General features: G+C 41.6%; 1 protein-coding gene across 1 annotated transcript; it reads right to left on the reverse strand.

Moving 5' to 3' along the window:
* Positions 1-9,292: 9,292 nt before the first annotated feature.
* On the reverse strand, positions 9,293-13,634 carry LOC139449113 (monocarboxylate transporter 12-like). Its single transcript, XM_071230597.1, has 5 exons — positions 13,439-13,634; positions 13,125-13,268; positions 12,186-12,998; positions 10,413-10,463; positions 9,293-9,498 (listed from the first exon to the last, which is right to left on the reverse strand). Exons 1-5 carry the CDS (start codon positions 13,632-13,634, stop codon positions 9,293-9,295), a joined length of 1,410 nt encoding a protein of 469 aa, XP_071086698.1.
* Positions 13,635-16,543: the final 2,909 nt, after the last annotated feature.

The following is a 16,543-nucleotide window of genomic DNA, read 5'->3' on the forward strand; positions in this document are numbered from 1 at the left end:
TGTTTGGAGAAGGTAGGGAGCGTGTTGGGTAGCTATTGTGTTGGGAGAGGGTGGGGAGCGTGTTGGGTAGCTATGGAATAGCGTGTTGGGAGAGGTTCTGGAGAGTGTTGGGTAGCTATGGAATAGTGTGTTGGAAGAGGGTTGGGAGAGTGTTGGGTAGCTATTGTGTTGGGAGAAGGTAGGGAGCGTGTTGGGTAGCTATTGTGTTGGGAGAGGGTGGGGAGCGTGTTGGGTAGCTATTGTGTTGGGAGAGGGTGGGGAGCGTGTTGGGTAGCTATTGTGTTGGGAGAGGGTGGGGAGCGTGTTGGGTAGCTATTGTGTTGGGAGAGGGTGGGGAGCGTGTTGGGTAGCTATTGTGTTGGGAGAGGGTGGGGAGCGTGTTGGGTAGCTATTGTGTTGGGAGAGGGTGGGGAGCGTGTTGGGTAGCTATGGAATAGCGTGTTGGGAGAGGTTCTGGAGAGTGTTGGGTAGCTATGGAATAGTGTGTTGGAAGAGGGTTGGGAGAGTGTTGGGTAGCTATTGTGTTGGGAGAAGGTAGGGAGCGTGTTGGGTAGCTATTGTGTTGGGAGAGGGTGGGGAGCGTGTTGGGTAGCTATGGAATAGTGTGTTGGAAGAGGGTGGGGAGCTTGTTGGGTAGCTATGGAATAGTGTGTTGGGAGAGGGTGGGGAGCGTGTTGGGTAGCTATGGAATAGTGTGTTGGAAGAGGGTTGGGAGCTTGTTGGGTAGCTATGGAATAGTGTGTTGGGAGAGGGTGGTGAGCGTGTTGGGTAGCTATGGAATAGTGTGTTGGGAGAGAGTGGGGAGCGTGTTCCAGTGGATATGGAATAGTGTGTTGGAAGAGGGTTGGGAGAGTGTTGGGTAGCTATGGAACAGTGTGTTGGAAGAGGGTGGGAGCGTTTTTGGTGGCTTTGGAACAGTGTGTTGGGGGAGGGTGGGGAGTGTGTTGGGTAGCTATTGTGTTGGGGGAGGGTGGGGAGCGTGTTGGGTAGCTATGGAACAGTGTGGTGGAAGAGGGTGGGGAGTGTGTTGGGTAGCTATTGTGTTGGGGGAGGGTGGGGAGTGTGTTGGGTAGCTATGGAACAGTGTGGTGGAAGAGGGTGGGGAGTGTGTTGGGTAGCTATTGTGTTGGGGGAGGGTGGGGAGCGTGTTGGGTAGCTATGGAACAGTGTGGTGGAAGAGGGTGGGGAGTGTGTTGGGTAGCTATTGTGTTGGGGGAGGGTGGGGAGTGTGTTGGGTAGCTATGGAACAGTGTGTTGGAAGAGGGTGGGGAGTGTGTTGGGTAGCTATTGAACAGTGTGTTGGAAGAAGGTGGGGTGTGAAGAAGTTGGAGAGGCATAACACATGACAATGATACATTTCTTCCGTTATATATTATTGATATTCTTTTACCGATTTTTTTTATTTTCAGAGACAATCATCTGCACTGCCTTGTCAATTTGAATCCAGTCCTAAGAAGAACCTGAGATTGTTTATACGTGTAACTCATGCATGGCCTTTAACCGACCACATCAAGGGGAATACGAGTGTTGCTGTCCAGTGACGGGGTGCATTACATCGTGCGCTGTTAGGAAACAACCTTACATCAGGATGATTATTTTATTAGAAGCACAATGTATGTTGTTTTTTTAAAATTTGATCTGCTTCTAACAAAGTAGCAGGTTGAAGTTTGGACACATATATCATCAAGCTCTAATACCATCGAATACTTTCCGTTAAATCACCCCTTCAAGTTGTGTGCTCTTTGTTTGTAGGGGAAAAACGATTACCACAGGAAATATCGTTCCCGGAAAAGCACATCTCCAAAATCCTGACACTACCTTGATGAGCGCCACACCTACAGGTCTACAAGCTGCTCTGAACACTGCTACTCATTGTGCAACTGATTGGGTATTATCTGACAGACAGACAGACAGACAGATATTTTATTGAAACCTCATCTCAACTTTTGATATATAAAACGTGGACAGGTGTAACATGACAGTTTAGGTTTTCCATGCAGATTACGGGAGACTGTGTTACGCATAAAAGAAAAAAAACTACAAACAATGGGTATTAGATAAACCCGTTAACAATAACATTGAAATTCATACCAAGTGGGGATAAACAAATTGGTAGCACGTCTTTTTGAGGATATTATGGCTGTTTTGGCAGTTAAAAAAGACAGTTCAGGGTATAACAGTAGAAACCTAACCTTTATCGTTAAAGGACATTAAACCTTCTTCAAAATGAGCACACTTCTTAAAAAGGTTAAAATGTTCAACATAGTGTAGTGGAAATGCAGTAAAAAGGGACATTCATCTTCAATAAAATCTTTACAATAGAAACAGATTCTTTCACATAAAGGACATCCATCATATCTGCCAGTTTCAACTTTTAGAGGAGCTACACTGCATTTTAAAAGGGTCAGTGCCCTCCTATATGGACGAAACATGTTACAATTTACATAAAATTCACAACCAACTTCATATTTAAAAGTAAATGGTACTTAGTTTTTACCCCCACCCCCCCACCCCCCCCACCCCCACCCCCTTCCAGTTTAACTTCCTGCTTGCGACAATTTCATTGTACATAACCACTACAACTAACATCAGCTCTATTTAAAGGAATATGATAATCAGCGTTTATGTGTTTTTTCTTAAATGAGCTAGATTAAGATCACAAAGTTTGACATGAACTCTATAATCTGTAAGTGTTCTGTTAAAGGCAAGCCTTAAATATTAAATCAATAAGCTTCAGTGCAAAATTTGGCACTGTTTATTAATTATTATATACGTCAGTGTGAAAGACTGAGTTTTCTGAAGTTGAGAAAAGTGATATTTTCATTGCACTGAACATAACCCTTGATATTTCACTGCAATGAACATAACTCCTGATATTTCACTGCAGCGAACATAACACTTCAACGGAACTTTTGTCATACAAGAGTTACCTCCCTTAAATTGTCTCCCTTTATCGCCTGTGTCGAGCCCGTACACAAACGTCCCTTTTACGTTAATTCCACATTGACAAGACAAAAAATGACAGATGGTTATTTATGGAGTTAATATCACTTCTTGCCATTTGTTATTCTCTCGAAAATGCTTCGTTAAGAACTGTAAATGTCTCATTTAACTCGTCAATTCAGACTGTTCGTTTCGCAAAGCGGACTAATGCAAGTATTCGGGGGCGCTTTGCATATTGCGTTACATAATTTTATAGATATGCTACTACAACTGCGCATATCACAATGTGGCATTTCTGTTGGGCTTCGATGACAGCACGTCGAGCCGTACAACCAATGTAAACAAAGGATAACTACGCAAAACAAGTAGACTTTCACATATTAAGATACTTTCTTAATGAACCGTATTCATTCTGTGACATTTGTTTATGAAAATATGTAGACTTGTCAAACATGAAACGGATGAAAAGCATATGCAATATCTTAAATGGACTGTGAAAGATGTGACGAATCGTCCCATGGCGCTGGCCTGTGGCTGGCTGCCGGCCGCATGGAACCCTGGGTAGGAGAGTGAGTTTGACCAGCATGTATTTTTTCGCTTCCAACAGCGGTCTCCTAGTTTTCAAGAATATTTTTTGTTAAAGTTGATTTTGTATATAATCATATCCAAATGTACGATAAAGAATTTTCGAGACCCTAAATATGTTTTGATACTTTTATCTATTCTTTAATTTTTTTCAAACACGAAACTACTTTTTAAGTCTCATATACAAGGGTGGTGAACCGTTCCTGTGTCCCTGTATCCAAACACGTAGGGAGAATTTACGTTTCAAGGTTTTACCCCGGTACGACAGGGGCTGCTGGTGTCCCCTGCACCGGATTCAGGGATAGGATTTATAATACCCTCAGTCCAGCTGGAGGGTACGTCACCAATCTCAAAACACGCAGAAAACAGTCTATGTAGGAAGTTAAAACAAGTGTCATTTTTAAAAACACCTGCAGGTACATTATCAAAACCCGGTGATTTTCCCAATGTTGCTTGAATCACAGCACATCTCACTTCCTCCAGAGTTATTTGGGTATTAAATTCACTGTCCCCTTCGTGTTCACTGTGTGGGACTGACTGGTCTGAGTTAGCACTAGCACAAGTTAGAAGGTCACTATAAGCTGTTCGCCAGGTCTCCAACACCTCCGTGACGTCACTACCATAGAGATTGTTTTTATCCTGTCACAGCTAACGCCTACTCGACATATTCTCTTCCAAACATCAGGTTTGTTTGAATCGCACCTATCATCCAGCTCCTGCAGTACGCCTTGTGTGGTCACATTTTGCCCTCTGCGCCTGTCTTTCGTTTTGATACATACACATGTTTCAACCCGTGTCTACATGGGCCCCTACTCTTACACCATACATCTTCAGCTTCACACGTCATTCCAAAGTGTAGAAAGTTTATCATTCCACCACCCTTTCTTTACTCTATGTCTTTTCGTCTCTGATCGTGTAGTGATGTTTTGGTGAATTTTCTTGTAGGTACATTGTGCTCCATCTCGGCTCGAACTGTATCTGTGACTATGTCATATATAGGCTGTTTATATCACGTTGTTCTTTGGTTGTGTGAGATAAATTGTTTAGTGCCAAACTTAAAATTTCTAACATGACTCTGATGACAGAAAGTTTGTCGGCGACTTAGACGTGTCACATTTAGTGATGGCAATGTTCTCAATGCTGTCACATGGCAATATGGTATCGCTGTTGGCAATACACAGCTTAGTTGTCCAGGCAGAACAGAGTGGTCTAGCTTCAGCACAGATGCGGCACTTGTCAAGCCAAAAGAATCTGTCGCCTCCACGAAAGAGTCGGGGCGTGTAACTATAAAGTCGGAGAAGCCCATTACTTGTTCATATGGACACACACAATAGTCTACTCCCGACAGACCCCTAGACGACACATAAGTATAGTCATATAGTATCGTCGTTATTATTCTTCCATTCAATACACAACAGATGGCACTGATAAGGAAGTCTGTTAGATAGTTAATAACACTTTCTAACACAACATATTTCGGTAAAAAAGTCAACACCTTCCACACAATCTGTAACGTTTCCACATCTACTATTAAGGTCACCACATGTAAAAGTTACGCCAGGTTGATAGTAATGGTAAATATGTAGCAGAAGTGTGTTGAAAAAGTTGTTTGCATTTGCGTGGCGCGTGGAATTTTCAGGGGCCAGATAACAAAGACAGGCTTTTAATCCCTTGAGGATTAATTTCAAACATGAAATATCTTCATACAAATTGGCCGAATACCCGACGTTAAAATTATCTAATAAAGTATATTTCATTAAAAAGATTCCACCAGATACACACTTCGAATTTGCATGGGGCAAAGTTTCATTGTTACCAAACCACGAATAACCATCTTAGTTTATTTCGTTTGTCGAGGTGATGTGTGTCTCTGCCAGTTCAGTGATATCAATGTCACATGATAGTAAACATGTTGACCGCAGTGTAGGTTTTTTAGAACTTGACCAAGAAAATTCCAAAACCCACACTTCACCTAATATCGATTCGTACTACTTTGTTGTCGTGTCCCCCGGAGTGACCTCTGCTGGAGAATCCTCTGTGCTGATTGGTTGAGGGCGACCTGTCGTAGTCACGTGGTCCTTAAATTGTTTTGTAAACACCGCCACGTGGGTTGCCTTCAACTCGGTAATGACGGCCCCTGTGTTGTGGCGTGTGTTGTAGTTGTTGTTTCAGGCGTGTATCTCGTGCTCGGGATTGGGTCGGTGACGGGTCAATCGATATACATTGGAATTCAACAATTTTCTCATCTTTGTGTTTTTTAAGTTCCAGATTCAGATGTGTTTTCATTCTCTGAGTGTTTTCATCCTCTACTGGTGTTCTTTTCTTCTGATGATCGATGGTGAGTGAACAACTTCAGGATCGGATAAATCGCCGATCGTCGAGCTGAACGGGTAACAGTGATGATTGTATCTCCTCGCCTTTACACGAAAGAAATTGCTTATTTTCTTTCACAGATTATTTAAACATATCGGACTACATTCAAAGGCGGTAACTTCGATGACTACGGTAACAATGTGTACAAATAAAATTCAGAAAATGAACTTTGCCAGAGACATTCTACCAAAAATCTCCTCATTACATCTGAAGAATGTCCTGAATGTGGCAGACATACCTCTGATTATAATAGAGAGGAACTTTTACACTTATTTTATCAATTATCGAAACGAATTCTCCTCCACCATCTTTGACAAACTGGATTTTGAAACTTCTTTGAGTGGCATTTATGTTGAAAGCTATGATAAAATTTAACTTCTGGAAAAGAATGAGATGTTAACACTAATACAAGGGTCCGTTGCAACACAATCTGGAATAATGAACCAGCGTACTTTGGAAAGCATGTCAAATGTTCTGTGAATATATCTTAAATTTGAAAAAAGTATTAGATTATTCATACTTTACATCTGTTGTATCGAAAAACATCTCACTTGTGTACATATCTGATAATGAATATATATTTATACAACTCGTGTTAATAACGTGCCTTTCTATGTAAATAATAGCAACATGAATTTGCTCTGAGAAATATCACAATGTGGCTAATTTACACATGGGAGAATAGACTATCTGAAAGAGCGAACAGAGCACAAAGAAATGAGTTGACTAACTATATATGGGTCAAGTCACATCGAATAGTATCCAGCCGTAATCCCTGTGCACTTCCTCTCTATGTAAAAGACAACGATCCCTACCTCGGACACTCCACTGATCAGCGGGTAGTGTATGGCCAAACAGGAGACGTGTCCTTTGTGTCAACCCCAGCTCCGCGAGGGCGTCTCTGATCTACAAACAGCTGCACGTCAAGCCCCACTGCCCTCGCCAGTCACACATCACTGATCATTATGAATTATTATAAACAGAATAGTTCATTTCCCTTCAAACCATCGGATTTCTGAATACGTTATGTTAATAACCACTCACCGGGACACAGTATGAAAACAGATAAAACCATTATGTTGATGGAATATATGCAATATACAATATGCAAAAACTATATGAAATATCTTCCCAAGGTTTTCTCACTTTCCCGGCAGGTATTGTTCTCATGCAAAAGTCTCCAGACCGAAATTCCCAGACACCATTCCTGGAATGAGTGAATCCCCCTACAGCGCCGTCAGGTTCGCGTTTGGTGTTAAATCCAGAACAACAAAACAGCAAAACAGGAAACCCTACAACCACGCAATTGAGTGAGTGAGTGAGTGAGTGAGTGAGTGAGTGTGGCTGGCTGGCTGGCTGGCTGACTGACTGACTGACTGACTGACTGACTGACTGATTGATTGATTGATTGGGATTAACAGTAGCGTTAGTTCTTGAATCAAGTGTGCTGCAGGCACAGTGAGTGTGTCTGGACAAGGTGCAACTATGACTACAATAAGTATACGTTATACACTTTATTCATTCCACAAAATTAAAACAAACTGGTTTCCCATGTCTTTTCTATACAGGGCGAAATATACAAAGGGTCACACGAGGTGTTGATGTCAACAATGTACGCGTGGAAGGTTGTAGCATGAAGATAACGCGAACGTGGGGATTAACTGGACTCGACCATTTGCTTGGCCTCTGATATTCCTGGTAACCAGTAGAAAGTAGACCAGATTATGTTTCTTGTAAGTTAATGATGTTGTACAACACCATGCATTATGACCATTGTGGGTGTATAGGAAGCAAGGTCATAATGCATGGTATGATTAACTTACAAGAAACACAATCTTCTAAATGTGTCTTTACATTTACAGAAAATACAACTTTATGGTAATTCTAAATCAGACGTGATATACTGGTATAGGATGGACAATTAACACAGAATGATACTTTAGTTTTATTTGAAAGAGAGTGCAAGGTGTATGATGTTTAAGTATTCCGTATTCGATTATTAAAATTTCTTGTCGAGGTCTGTATTGATAGGAAACATAATCTTAGTCAAATATTTACTAAACATCAGGTATAACCTGTACCGTATGTATCCCAGTAAGATATTACATCCCTCGGAGAATTACTCTGTACAAGTTACCGTACATTTTCAAATATAACATATGTTGCTGTTATTCTGCGACTTGATTGTTTCAAAACTGGCTCCCATTATAGCTAATCCCCAACTCGAGCCCTGGCAGTATTTTGAATACACTTGAAAGTTCAACACAACACGGGGAGGAACACGTAGATGACATGGTGTCAACAAGAGATTGCGTTCTAACATATTCAAGATACATTATGATGAGAATAAGTAAATATGTTATATTACGTGGAACCAATACATTAAAAAACATACATAATTTAACTTAGAATAAACATTGTTTGCCTATAGATAATCAGTTATGCATAATACATTGCCACTCTATATCTATATCACGTTAGTTTATTACAGAAGTGGTCTTTGTCTTGTTTTCCTTTTTTGCATATCCTGATGGTTGACAAATATAGGGGCGAACCTGGACATAACTATTTGTCTTTGTAGTTTGTTTACAAAGGCGTACGTCCCAGGTTACACCTTGTTTCAATGATAGAAATGACTTAGAGTTCTCGTGATTACCCCTGTATATTAAGGGACTGATTTCACAATGTTCTTTTTAATAGTCGCCAGGTTATTCAACACCAACCAAAGGATAAACCTGTTCATTCGTCGAGCCTCTGCTGTTCTCCTTATCCGACATTATGAGATCGCCAACGCTCGCTGAATGACTTGAAGATCCGCTCATTCCTATGTTTGCAGACTATGTTATCAAACTGACGGTAGAAGGATGTGGAGTCATGGTTCCAGGACAACCAACCACCAATATCACTAATTATACCTGTAATAATTCCATGTGCCCGTCAAGTAACTGACGGCAAAATACACAGGTGTGGGGCTATACCATGAAACATGGATGACAACAAGGGTGTAGCAATCGTATTATCCACGCAATCCGAAATCCGAAAATGCTTTCACTGCAGGGATACTTTTATATATTACTTTTTAACCACAGGGGTATTTCCAAAATTAATAACGGCACCATATGAGCTTCCGTCGTTTTTTTTTGTCTGTTTGTTTAGGTTGAAGAAATTAATTAATATGCAGCCTCTTTATTATCGAAGTCTTCAGAGATCACAGGTAACCCATCGGTGTTCAGAAAGGCGCCTCAACGGACGCTGTCCCTACACACGGTAGCCCAGTCTCCTGCTCAGTTGCATTGGCGACCAAATCGACTCACGGCATCTGTGGTGTAACTAAAGTGTTGTTAAGACTAGTTGAACAACACAGTAACTTGTTTCGTATGTGCTCCTCCTGTTATGCAGTGTCAGCACTCTTCTCCCCAACAGAATCCAATCGACTGGTTAAAAGGGGCTCTAATTTGGCGCTAGTTTCATCTTTATCGTCCTCAATAGATACAGGGTTCATCTTAATATCAGCCTCCGTGTGTTGCTTGCTTTGATTGGTCTTTTTTAATGCAGCTATTGGAATAGACAACAGACTAGCCACAATAAGGGCAGCACCTGCAACAAAAGTGCCGAATTATAGTTCACTGATATTGCGTTTTGCATATACAGCTCTATGTGTGTTCTAGATCTTAAAGGGGGCACGGGTGGCTCAGTCGTCTAAGACGCCGCGATTCGCTGCGCAAAGTTACGTCCCTTGGGCACGCCAGAAACCTATGATTGTGGGTTCGAATCCCGGTCCGCCCCGATTATGTTTCTAGGTTTGTCAGCACCATACCCGTGCTCGAGGGTTTCACCGAAGTGGTAAACGTCAGAGACATGCATCACTTCGGGCTTTCCCCCCAGATAAAGCTGACAAGCCGTGATATAACTGGAATACTGTTAAAATACTCACTCACTCACTCACTAGATCTCAAAAGGTCACAAAATCAAATAAAACTAATTCGGAGAGAGCCTCATGTTCCGATTCCTAAAGACACCAGAAGACAAGTAACTGACATCACAGCTCTCCTAGACTCACCTGAACACTAGTACCTGTCATCACAGCTCTCCTAGACTCACCTGAAGACTAGTAGCTGACATCATAGCTCCCCGAGACTCACCTGAACACAGGTATCTGACATCAAAGCCCTCCGAGACTCACCTGAACACTAGTAGCTGACATCACAGTTCCTCGAGACTCACCTTAAGACAAGAAGCTGACATCACAGCTCTCCGAGACTCATCTGAACACTAGTAGCTGACATCACAGCTCCACGAGACTCACCTGAACAAAAGTAGCTGACATCATAGCTCCTCGAGACTCACCTGAAGACAAGTAGCTAACATCATACCTCCACGAGACTCATCTGAACACAAGTAGCTGACATCATAGCTCCACGAGACTCACCTGAACACAAGTGGCTGACATCACAGCTTTCCGCGACTCACCTGAACACAAGTAGTTGACATCATAGCTCCCCCAGACTCACCTGAACACAAGTAGCTGACATCATAGCTCCCTGAGACGTCCAGCACCATACCTGCAGAGTAAAAGTCATTAAAGCTTTCTGAAGACGAAAATCTATGGGCATAGCAAAATTCCTTCGAGTCTAAGAAACACTTTATTCTCAATAATACTATAAACAAAAGTGTACATGAGAAATATTTGCTAATTGCTGATATTTTGTGTAAATATAACAACTCCAAGCCTCTATCTGCTTGAAAAAAATAATTCAGCCTCAATAAAAAGTCTCAACAGCAATATGGCCATCCTCATCAATACAGAGTATATCGTGACCAATGTCAAGGAAGATACCTGTTTTGTCAAAAGTCACGAATTTACAACATCATTACAAGATATGCCAGGAGAATCAAGTTAGCTTAAAATGTACCCTATTGCAGTTGGTGATGCATCAGTTGTGAGGATGAAGGGTTTGTTTGGGTCCGGATATCCAAGGATGGGGCCAAGAAAGTAAGGGCTTATTTAAGCTTTTCAATTGCCTGCTGGCATTTATTGGACCATTTGAAAGACGCATCTTCTTTTCGAAGGTTACATAGAGGGTAGGCGATGTCAGAAAACCTTTCTACAAATTTGTGATTATACGAGGCCAAACCAAATGATGTATGTCGTGGACATTTTTAGGGGGATGGGATCCGTGTGAATCTATTTTTAAAGGATCGACATCTTTGCTGAATATATGCCCTAAATTGGTGACTTTTTGGTCGAGAATTTACATTTGTAAATGCTCTGTCCTGCTCATTTGATCTATTGGAATATTGCCTTCAGGGGATTCAAATCTTGTGAAACGTTCCAGAAATATTATGATGTCATCGTCATATATTAATATATAATGCCAGTTCATTTAATGCTTGAAATGGTTTTTAACCATGACAACGGAAGAGTGCCATTCAGAAGAACTGGGCTGAATGATATTGGCTACTAACATTTCTTGCACCTGCCTGGAACATGGCTGCGTTTTGCTTTGAAAAGGGAGTCTAATGGGTCTGGCGTCACCTGTTTCTATTTTGAGATGATGTAAGTAAGTATGTCCTAATCCTGACCAGTCTGAGAAAAAACTGATCTTTGTGATTGGAGAAATGCATTGTACTGTATACATGTACTTTCAATATTGTCACTATTTTTAAAACGCTTTTGAGGACAAAAGCTCCACGATGTTCAGGGGTATTGTTACAGTGCAAACCACATCAATAGGTTTCTTTAAAACTTCATTTATCTCAAAAACCAAATTGTTTCAATATGTTTCCAAAGTGCTCAGAAATTCTTTCTCCTTTTTCTGTATGTATACAGCAAACATTCAGCGTATCCCCTCTAACCATAAGTCCCCTTCGGGCAGGACCCTTAATCCCCAGTGCTATCTATAAATGTCAAGTAACACCTTCTTACATCGCCGGATCTTGCATATGGTCTTTTATTGTATAAAAATACTGTACAGTTAATGTGTTCTATATTCTTTCCATAGGTTTAATTTGAAATAATTTGTCATAAAAACATATAAGCTCTCTTTTAAGAAGAAAAACATTTCACCCCCTACAAATGAAGGAAAAAACACGACTTAACCACCACCACCCACCAACCCCCACCCCCCCCCCCCCCCCCCCCCCTCCCACCCCACCACCATCACCCCTTACATAAGTAAGTTTATGGTATACATTCAATTATAAATCACAGATATAAGTGAAAACATACAGCATTACTCCATTGATGAGTATGGTTATCAGTAAGACTTTCAGAGTCAACACACCTGCAAATGGAGGTCCTAGCAGTAGCGATAGTCCAACAAAGAGATTCTTGACTCCATATCCAGTTGCCAGGCGTTTCACTCCAACTAGATCCGCGGTGATGGGGTTGAACAAAGCTATTGGTCCTCCAGTATAAATGCCATACAAACACGAAAATATGACTTGTTGTAGATAAGTGTCAGAAAACAACGTAAACACCATGATGATCACACCAGCAACACCGACTGTGCCCATGTGCAGAATCAGAGAGTCTATTGCATGATCATTGGCAGCAAACCCACCCAGCACTCGAGCGATCATGCTTGAAATTCCCATGGCTGTAAATAACATGGCCGACCTCTGTTGGCTTGTTCCCTTTGATTCCACATAATTGGGGAGATGTATTTGGAAAGCGGATTCCCCAAAACCCCATGTTGCGAAGGATATGGCATACAAAAGGAAACTAACGTTGGACAGTATTTGTCCAAATTCATATATAATCTCCCTGAATCGTTTGAAAAAGCAGCTTACTATTCGCCTATTTGTGTTGTCTTCCTCCTGCAAAATGTTATCACTTGTTGATGATCTCTGATTTTCGAATGGCGATGGTCGCATGAGCATTCCACACACACATGAATTGGCTCCAACACTGCCCAGTATAAGAAACATTCCACTTAAACCGAAAGTGTCCAACAGAAGACGCACTAGTGGTGCGCCAATCAGCATTCCCCACCCTGCACCGGACGTCTGAATCCCGGCCGCTAGAGGGCGATACTTGACGAAGTAATGACCGGTGATTACAATGGCTGCTGTCTCCATGAAACTCATCCCAAGACCTGAAATGAGAGTTAACAAATCAAGGCATCACACTAGTAAGTCTCCTGTTCAGTGAATCTGTATGCTGTATTAAAAATATTTTTTACTTTGAATCTTGTAATTTATGTTTGACACCAATATCTCACCAACAACGACGCCATAGGATGCAATGAGCATGTTGATAGAGTTGGCGAAAGAGGCGCCAACCATGCCGGCCAGAATCAATATTCCTCCAATGATGGACGAGAGGCGACAACCCAGCAAATTTACAAGTGAACTTGTGATTGGTCCTGTAAAGATAAGAACATGCCGTTCAAGGGGAAGACGGTAGTGTCTGTGTCAGCATATATACCACGTAATGTGTGTGTGAAATGTGTAAACTATTTTGCCAAATCAACGTGGCTTAAACTCGTGGAAGTGTTCCTTTGTGAATTTTTCTACACTCCAAAAACGTATTTACCCGTCAGCATCACAGTTCCTAACAACGTGGACCCAACCCACGACGTCTTTACGACTCCCTCTTCCATTTCCTCCAATACAGCTGTTATGATGACGCCGGTAGAATAGTACAACATGCCCGCGATGACCACCTGTAGCCAGCTGACGCTCAGAATCACCCATGCATAACCACGGTCGATACTCCCGTTAGTTGACATCTGAAAACAGGTATTGTAGAAGCATGACTTCATTGCGAAAACAGGATTTACAGATGACAGAAATACGAGGTCAAAAACGTATAAGGCACAGTTTTTAAAAACGTAAGATTTACAATTTAGCATCTGAAGATAAAATTGGAGATGATGAGTCTTGCTGACATGAGGTCATCCTCATAGTGTCCCACAGGCCAATATCATTGGGTGTTCTGCGGGATGACAAAATACAACACCAGCCTACCCTCACACAATGTTCTGTAGGGTGGCATTACATCACAATACAACACCAGTCTACCCTTATACGATGTTCTGTAGGGTGGCATTACATCACAATACAACACCAGTCTACCCTTATACAATGTTCTGTAGGGTGGCATTACATCACAATACAACACCAGTCTACCCTTATACGATGTTCTGTAGGGTGGCATTACATCACAATACAACACCAGTCTACCCTTATACAATGTTCTGTAGGGTGGCATTACATCACAATACAACACCAGTCTACCCTCACACAATGTTCTGTAGGGTGGCATTACATCACAATACAAAACCAGTCTACCCTTATACAATGTTCTGTAGGGTGGCATTACATCACAATACAACACCAGTCTACCCTTATACGATGTTCTGTAGGGTGGCATTACATCACAATACAAAACCAGTCTACCCTTATACAATGTTCTGTAGGGTGGCATTACATCACAATACAACACCAGTCTACCCTTATACGATGATCTGTATGATGGCATTACATCACAATACAACACCAGTCTACCCTTATACAATGTTCTGAATGATGGCATTACATCACAATAAAAAAACAGTCTACCCTTATACAATGTTCTGTAGGGTGGCATTACATCACAATACAACACCAGTCTACCCTTATACGTTGTTCTGTCTGATGGTATTACATCAAAATACAACAACAGTCTACACTTATACAATGTTCTGTATGATGACATTATATCAAAATACAACACCAGCCTACCCTTATACAATGTTCTGTAGGGTGGCATTACATCACAATACAACACCAGTCTACCCTTATACGATGTTCTGTATGATGGCATTACATCACAATACAACACCAGTCTACCCTTATACGATGTTCTGTATGATGGCATTACATCACAATACAACACCAGTCTACCCTTATACGATGTTCTGTATGATGGCATTACATCACAATACAACACCAGTCTACCCTTATACGATGTTCTGTATGATGGCATTATATCAAAATACAACACCAGTCTACCCTTATACGATGTTCTGTATGATGGCATTACATCACAATACAACACCAGTCTACCCTTATACGATGTTCTGTAGGGTGGCATTACATCACAATACAACACCAGTCTACCCTTATACAATGTTCTGTAGGGTGGCATTACATCACAATACAATACCAGCCTACCCTCATACAATGTTCTGTATGATGGCATTACATCACAATACAATACCAGCCTACCCTCATACAATGTTCTGTATGATGGCATTACATCACAATACAATACCAGCCTACCCTCATACAATGTTCTGTATGGATATATATATAGTATCCAACCGTAATCCCTGTGCACTTCCTCTCTATGTAAAAGACAACGATCCCTACCTCGGACACTCCACAGATCAGCGGGCAGTGTATGGCCAAACAGGAGACGTGTCCTTTGTTTCAACCCCAGCTACGCGAGGGCGTCTCTGACCTACAAACAGCTTCACGTTAAGCCCCACGGCCCTTGCCATTGATCTTAACACAGGGCCACGGATAGCCATACTATACTGACTGTACTGATTACATTAGGTGAACTGCACTAGTAACTAACTACGCTGTAGGTGAAATGCACTAGTAACTAACAACCTAGTAGGTGAACTGCACTAGTAACTAACTACACTTTATGTGAACTGCACTTGTAACTAACAACGCTGTAGGTGAATTGCACTAGTAACTAACAACGTAGTAGGTGAACTGCAGTAGTAACAAACAACGTAGTAGATGAACTGCACTAGTAACTAACTACACTTTATGTGAACTGCACTTGTAACTAACAACGCTGTAGGTGAACTGCACTAGTAACTAACAACGTAGTAGGTGAACTGCAGTAGTAACTAACAACGTAGTAGATGAACTGCACTAGTAACTAACTACACTTTATGTGAACTGCACTTGTAACTAACAACGCTGTAGGTGAACTGCACTAGTAACTAACTACGCTGTAGGTGAACAGCACTTGTAACTAACAAGGTTATAGGTGAACTGCACTAGTAACTAACAACGTAGTAGATGAACTGCACTAGTAACTAACTACGCTGTAGGTGAACTGCACTTGTAACTAACTACGCTGTAGGTGAACTGCACTAGTAACTAACTACGTTGTAGGTGAACTGCAGTAGTAACTGACTACGCTGTAGGTGAAGTGCACTAGTAACTAACTACGTTGTAGGTGAACTGCACTAGTAACTAACTACGCTGTAGGTGAAGTGCACTAGTAACTAACTACGTTGTAGGTGAACTGCACTAGTAACTGACTACGCTGTAGGTGAACTGCACTAGTAACTAACTACGCTGTGGGTGAACTGCACTAGTAACTAACTACGTTGTAGGTGAACTGCACCAGTAACTAACTACGCTGTAGGTGAAGTTCACTAGTAACTAACTACGTTGTAGGTGAAGTGCACTAGTAACTAACTACGCTGTAGGTGAACTGCACTAGTAACTAACTACGTTGTAGGTGAACTGCAGTAGTAACTGACTACGCTGTAGGTGAAGTTCACTAGTAACTAACTACGCTGTAGGTGAACTGCACTAGTAACTAACAACGTTGTAGGTGAACTGCACTTGTAACTAACTACGCTGTAGGTGAACTGCACTAGTAACTAACTACGCTGTAGGTGAACTG

This window comes from Haliotis cracherodii, unplaced genomic scaffold (assembly GCF_022045235.1).
Source record: "Haliotis cracherodii isolate W230 unplaced genomic scaffold, xgHalCrac1.p SCAF_7, whole genome shotgun sequence".
Classification (NCBI taxonomy): Eukaryota; Metazoa; Mollusca; class Gastropoda; order Lepetellida; family Haliotidae; genus Haliotis; species Haliotis cracherodii.

Excerpts from the sequence above, each read along its gene's own strand:
- LOC139449113 (XM_071230597.1), bottom strand. The coding sequence starts at position 13,634 with ATGTCAACTAACGGGAGTATCGACCGTGGTTATGCATGGGTGATTCTG. Across the intron at positions 12,999-13,124 it reads ATCCTATGGCGTCGTTGTTG|GTCTTGGGATGAGTTTCATG; the intron begins GTGAGATATTGG and ends CTCTCATTTCAG. Across the intron at positions 10,464-12,185 it reads GCTAGGACCTCCATTTGCAG|GTATGGTGCTGGACGTCTCA; the intron begins GTGTGTTGACTC and ends TTTACTCTGCAG.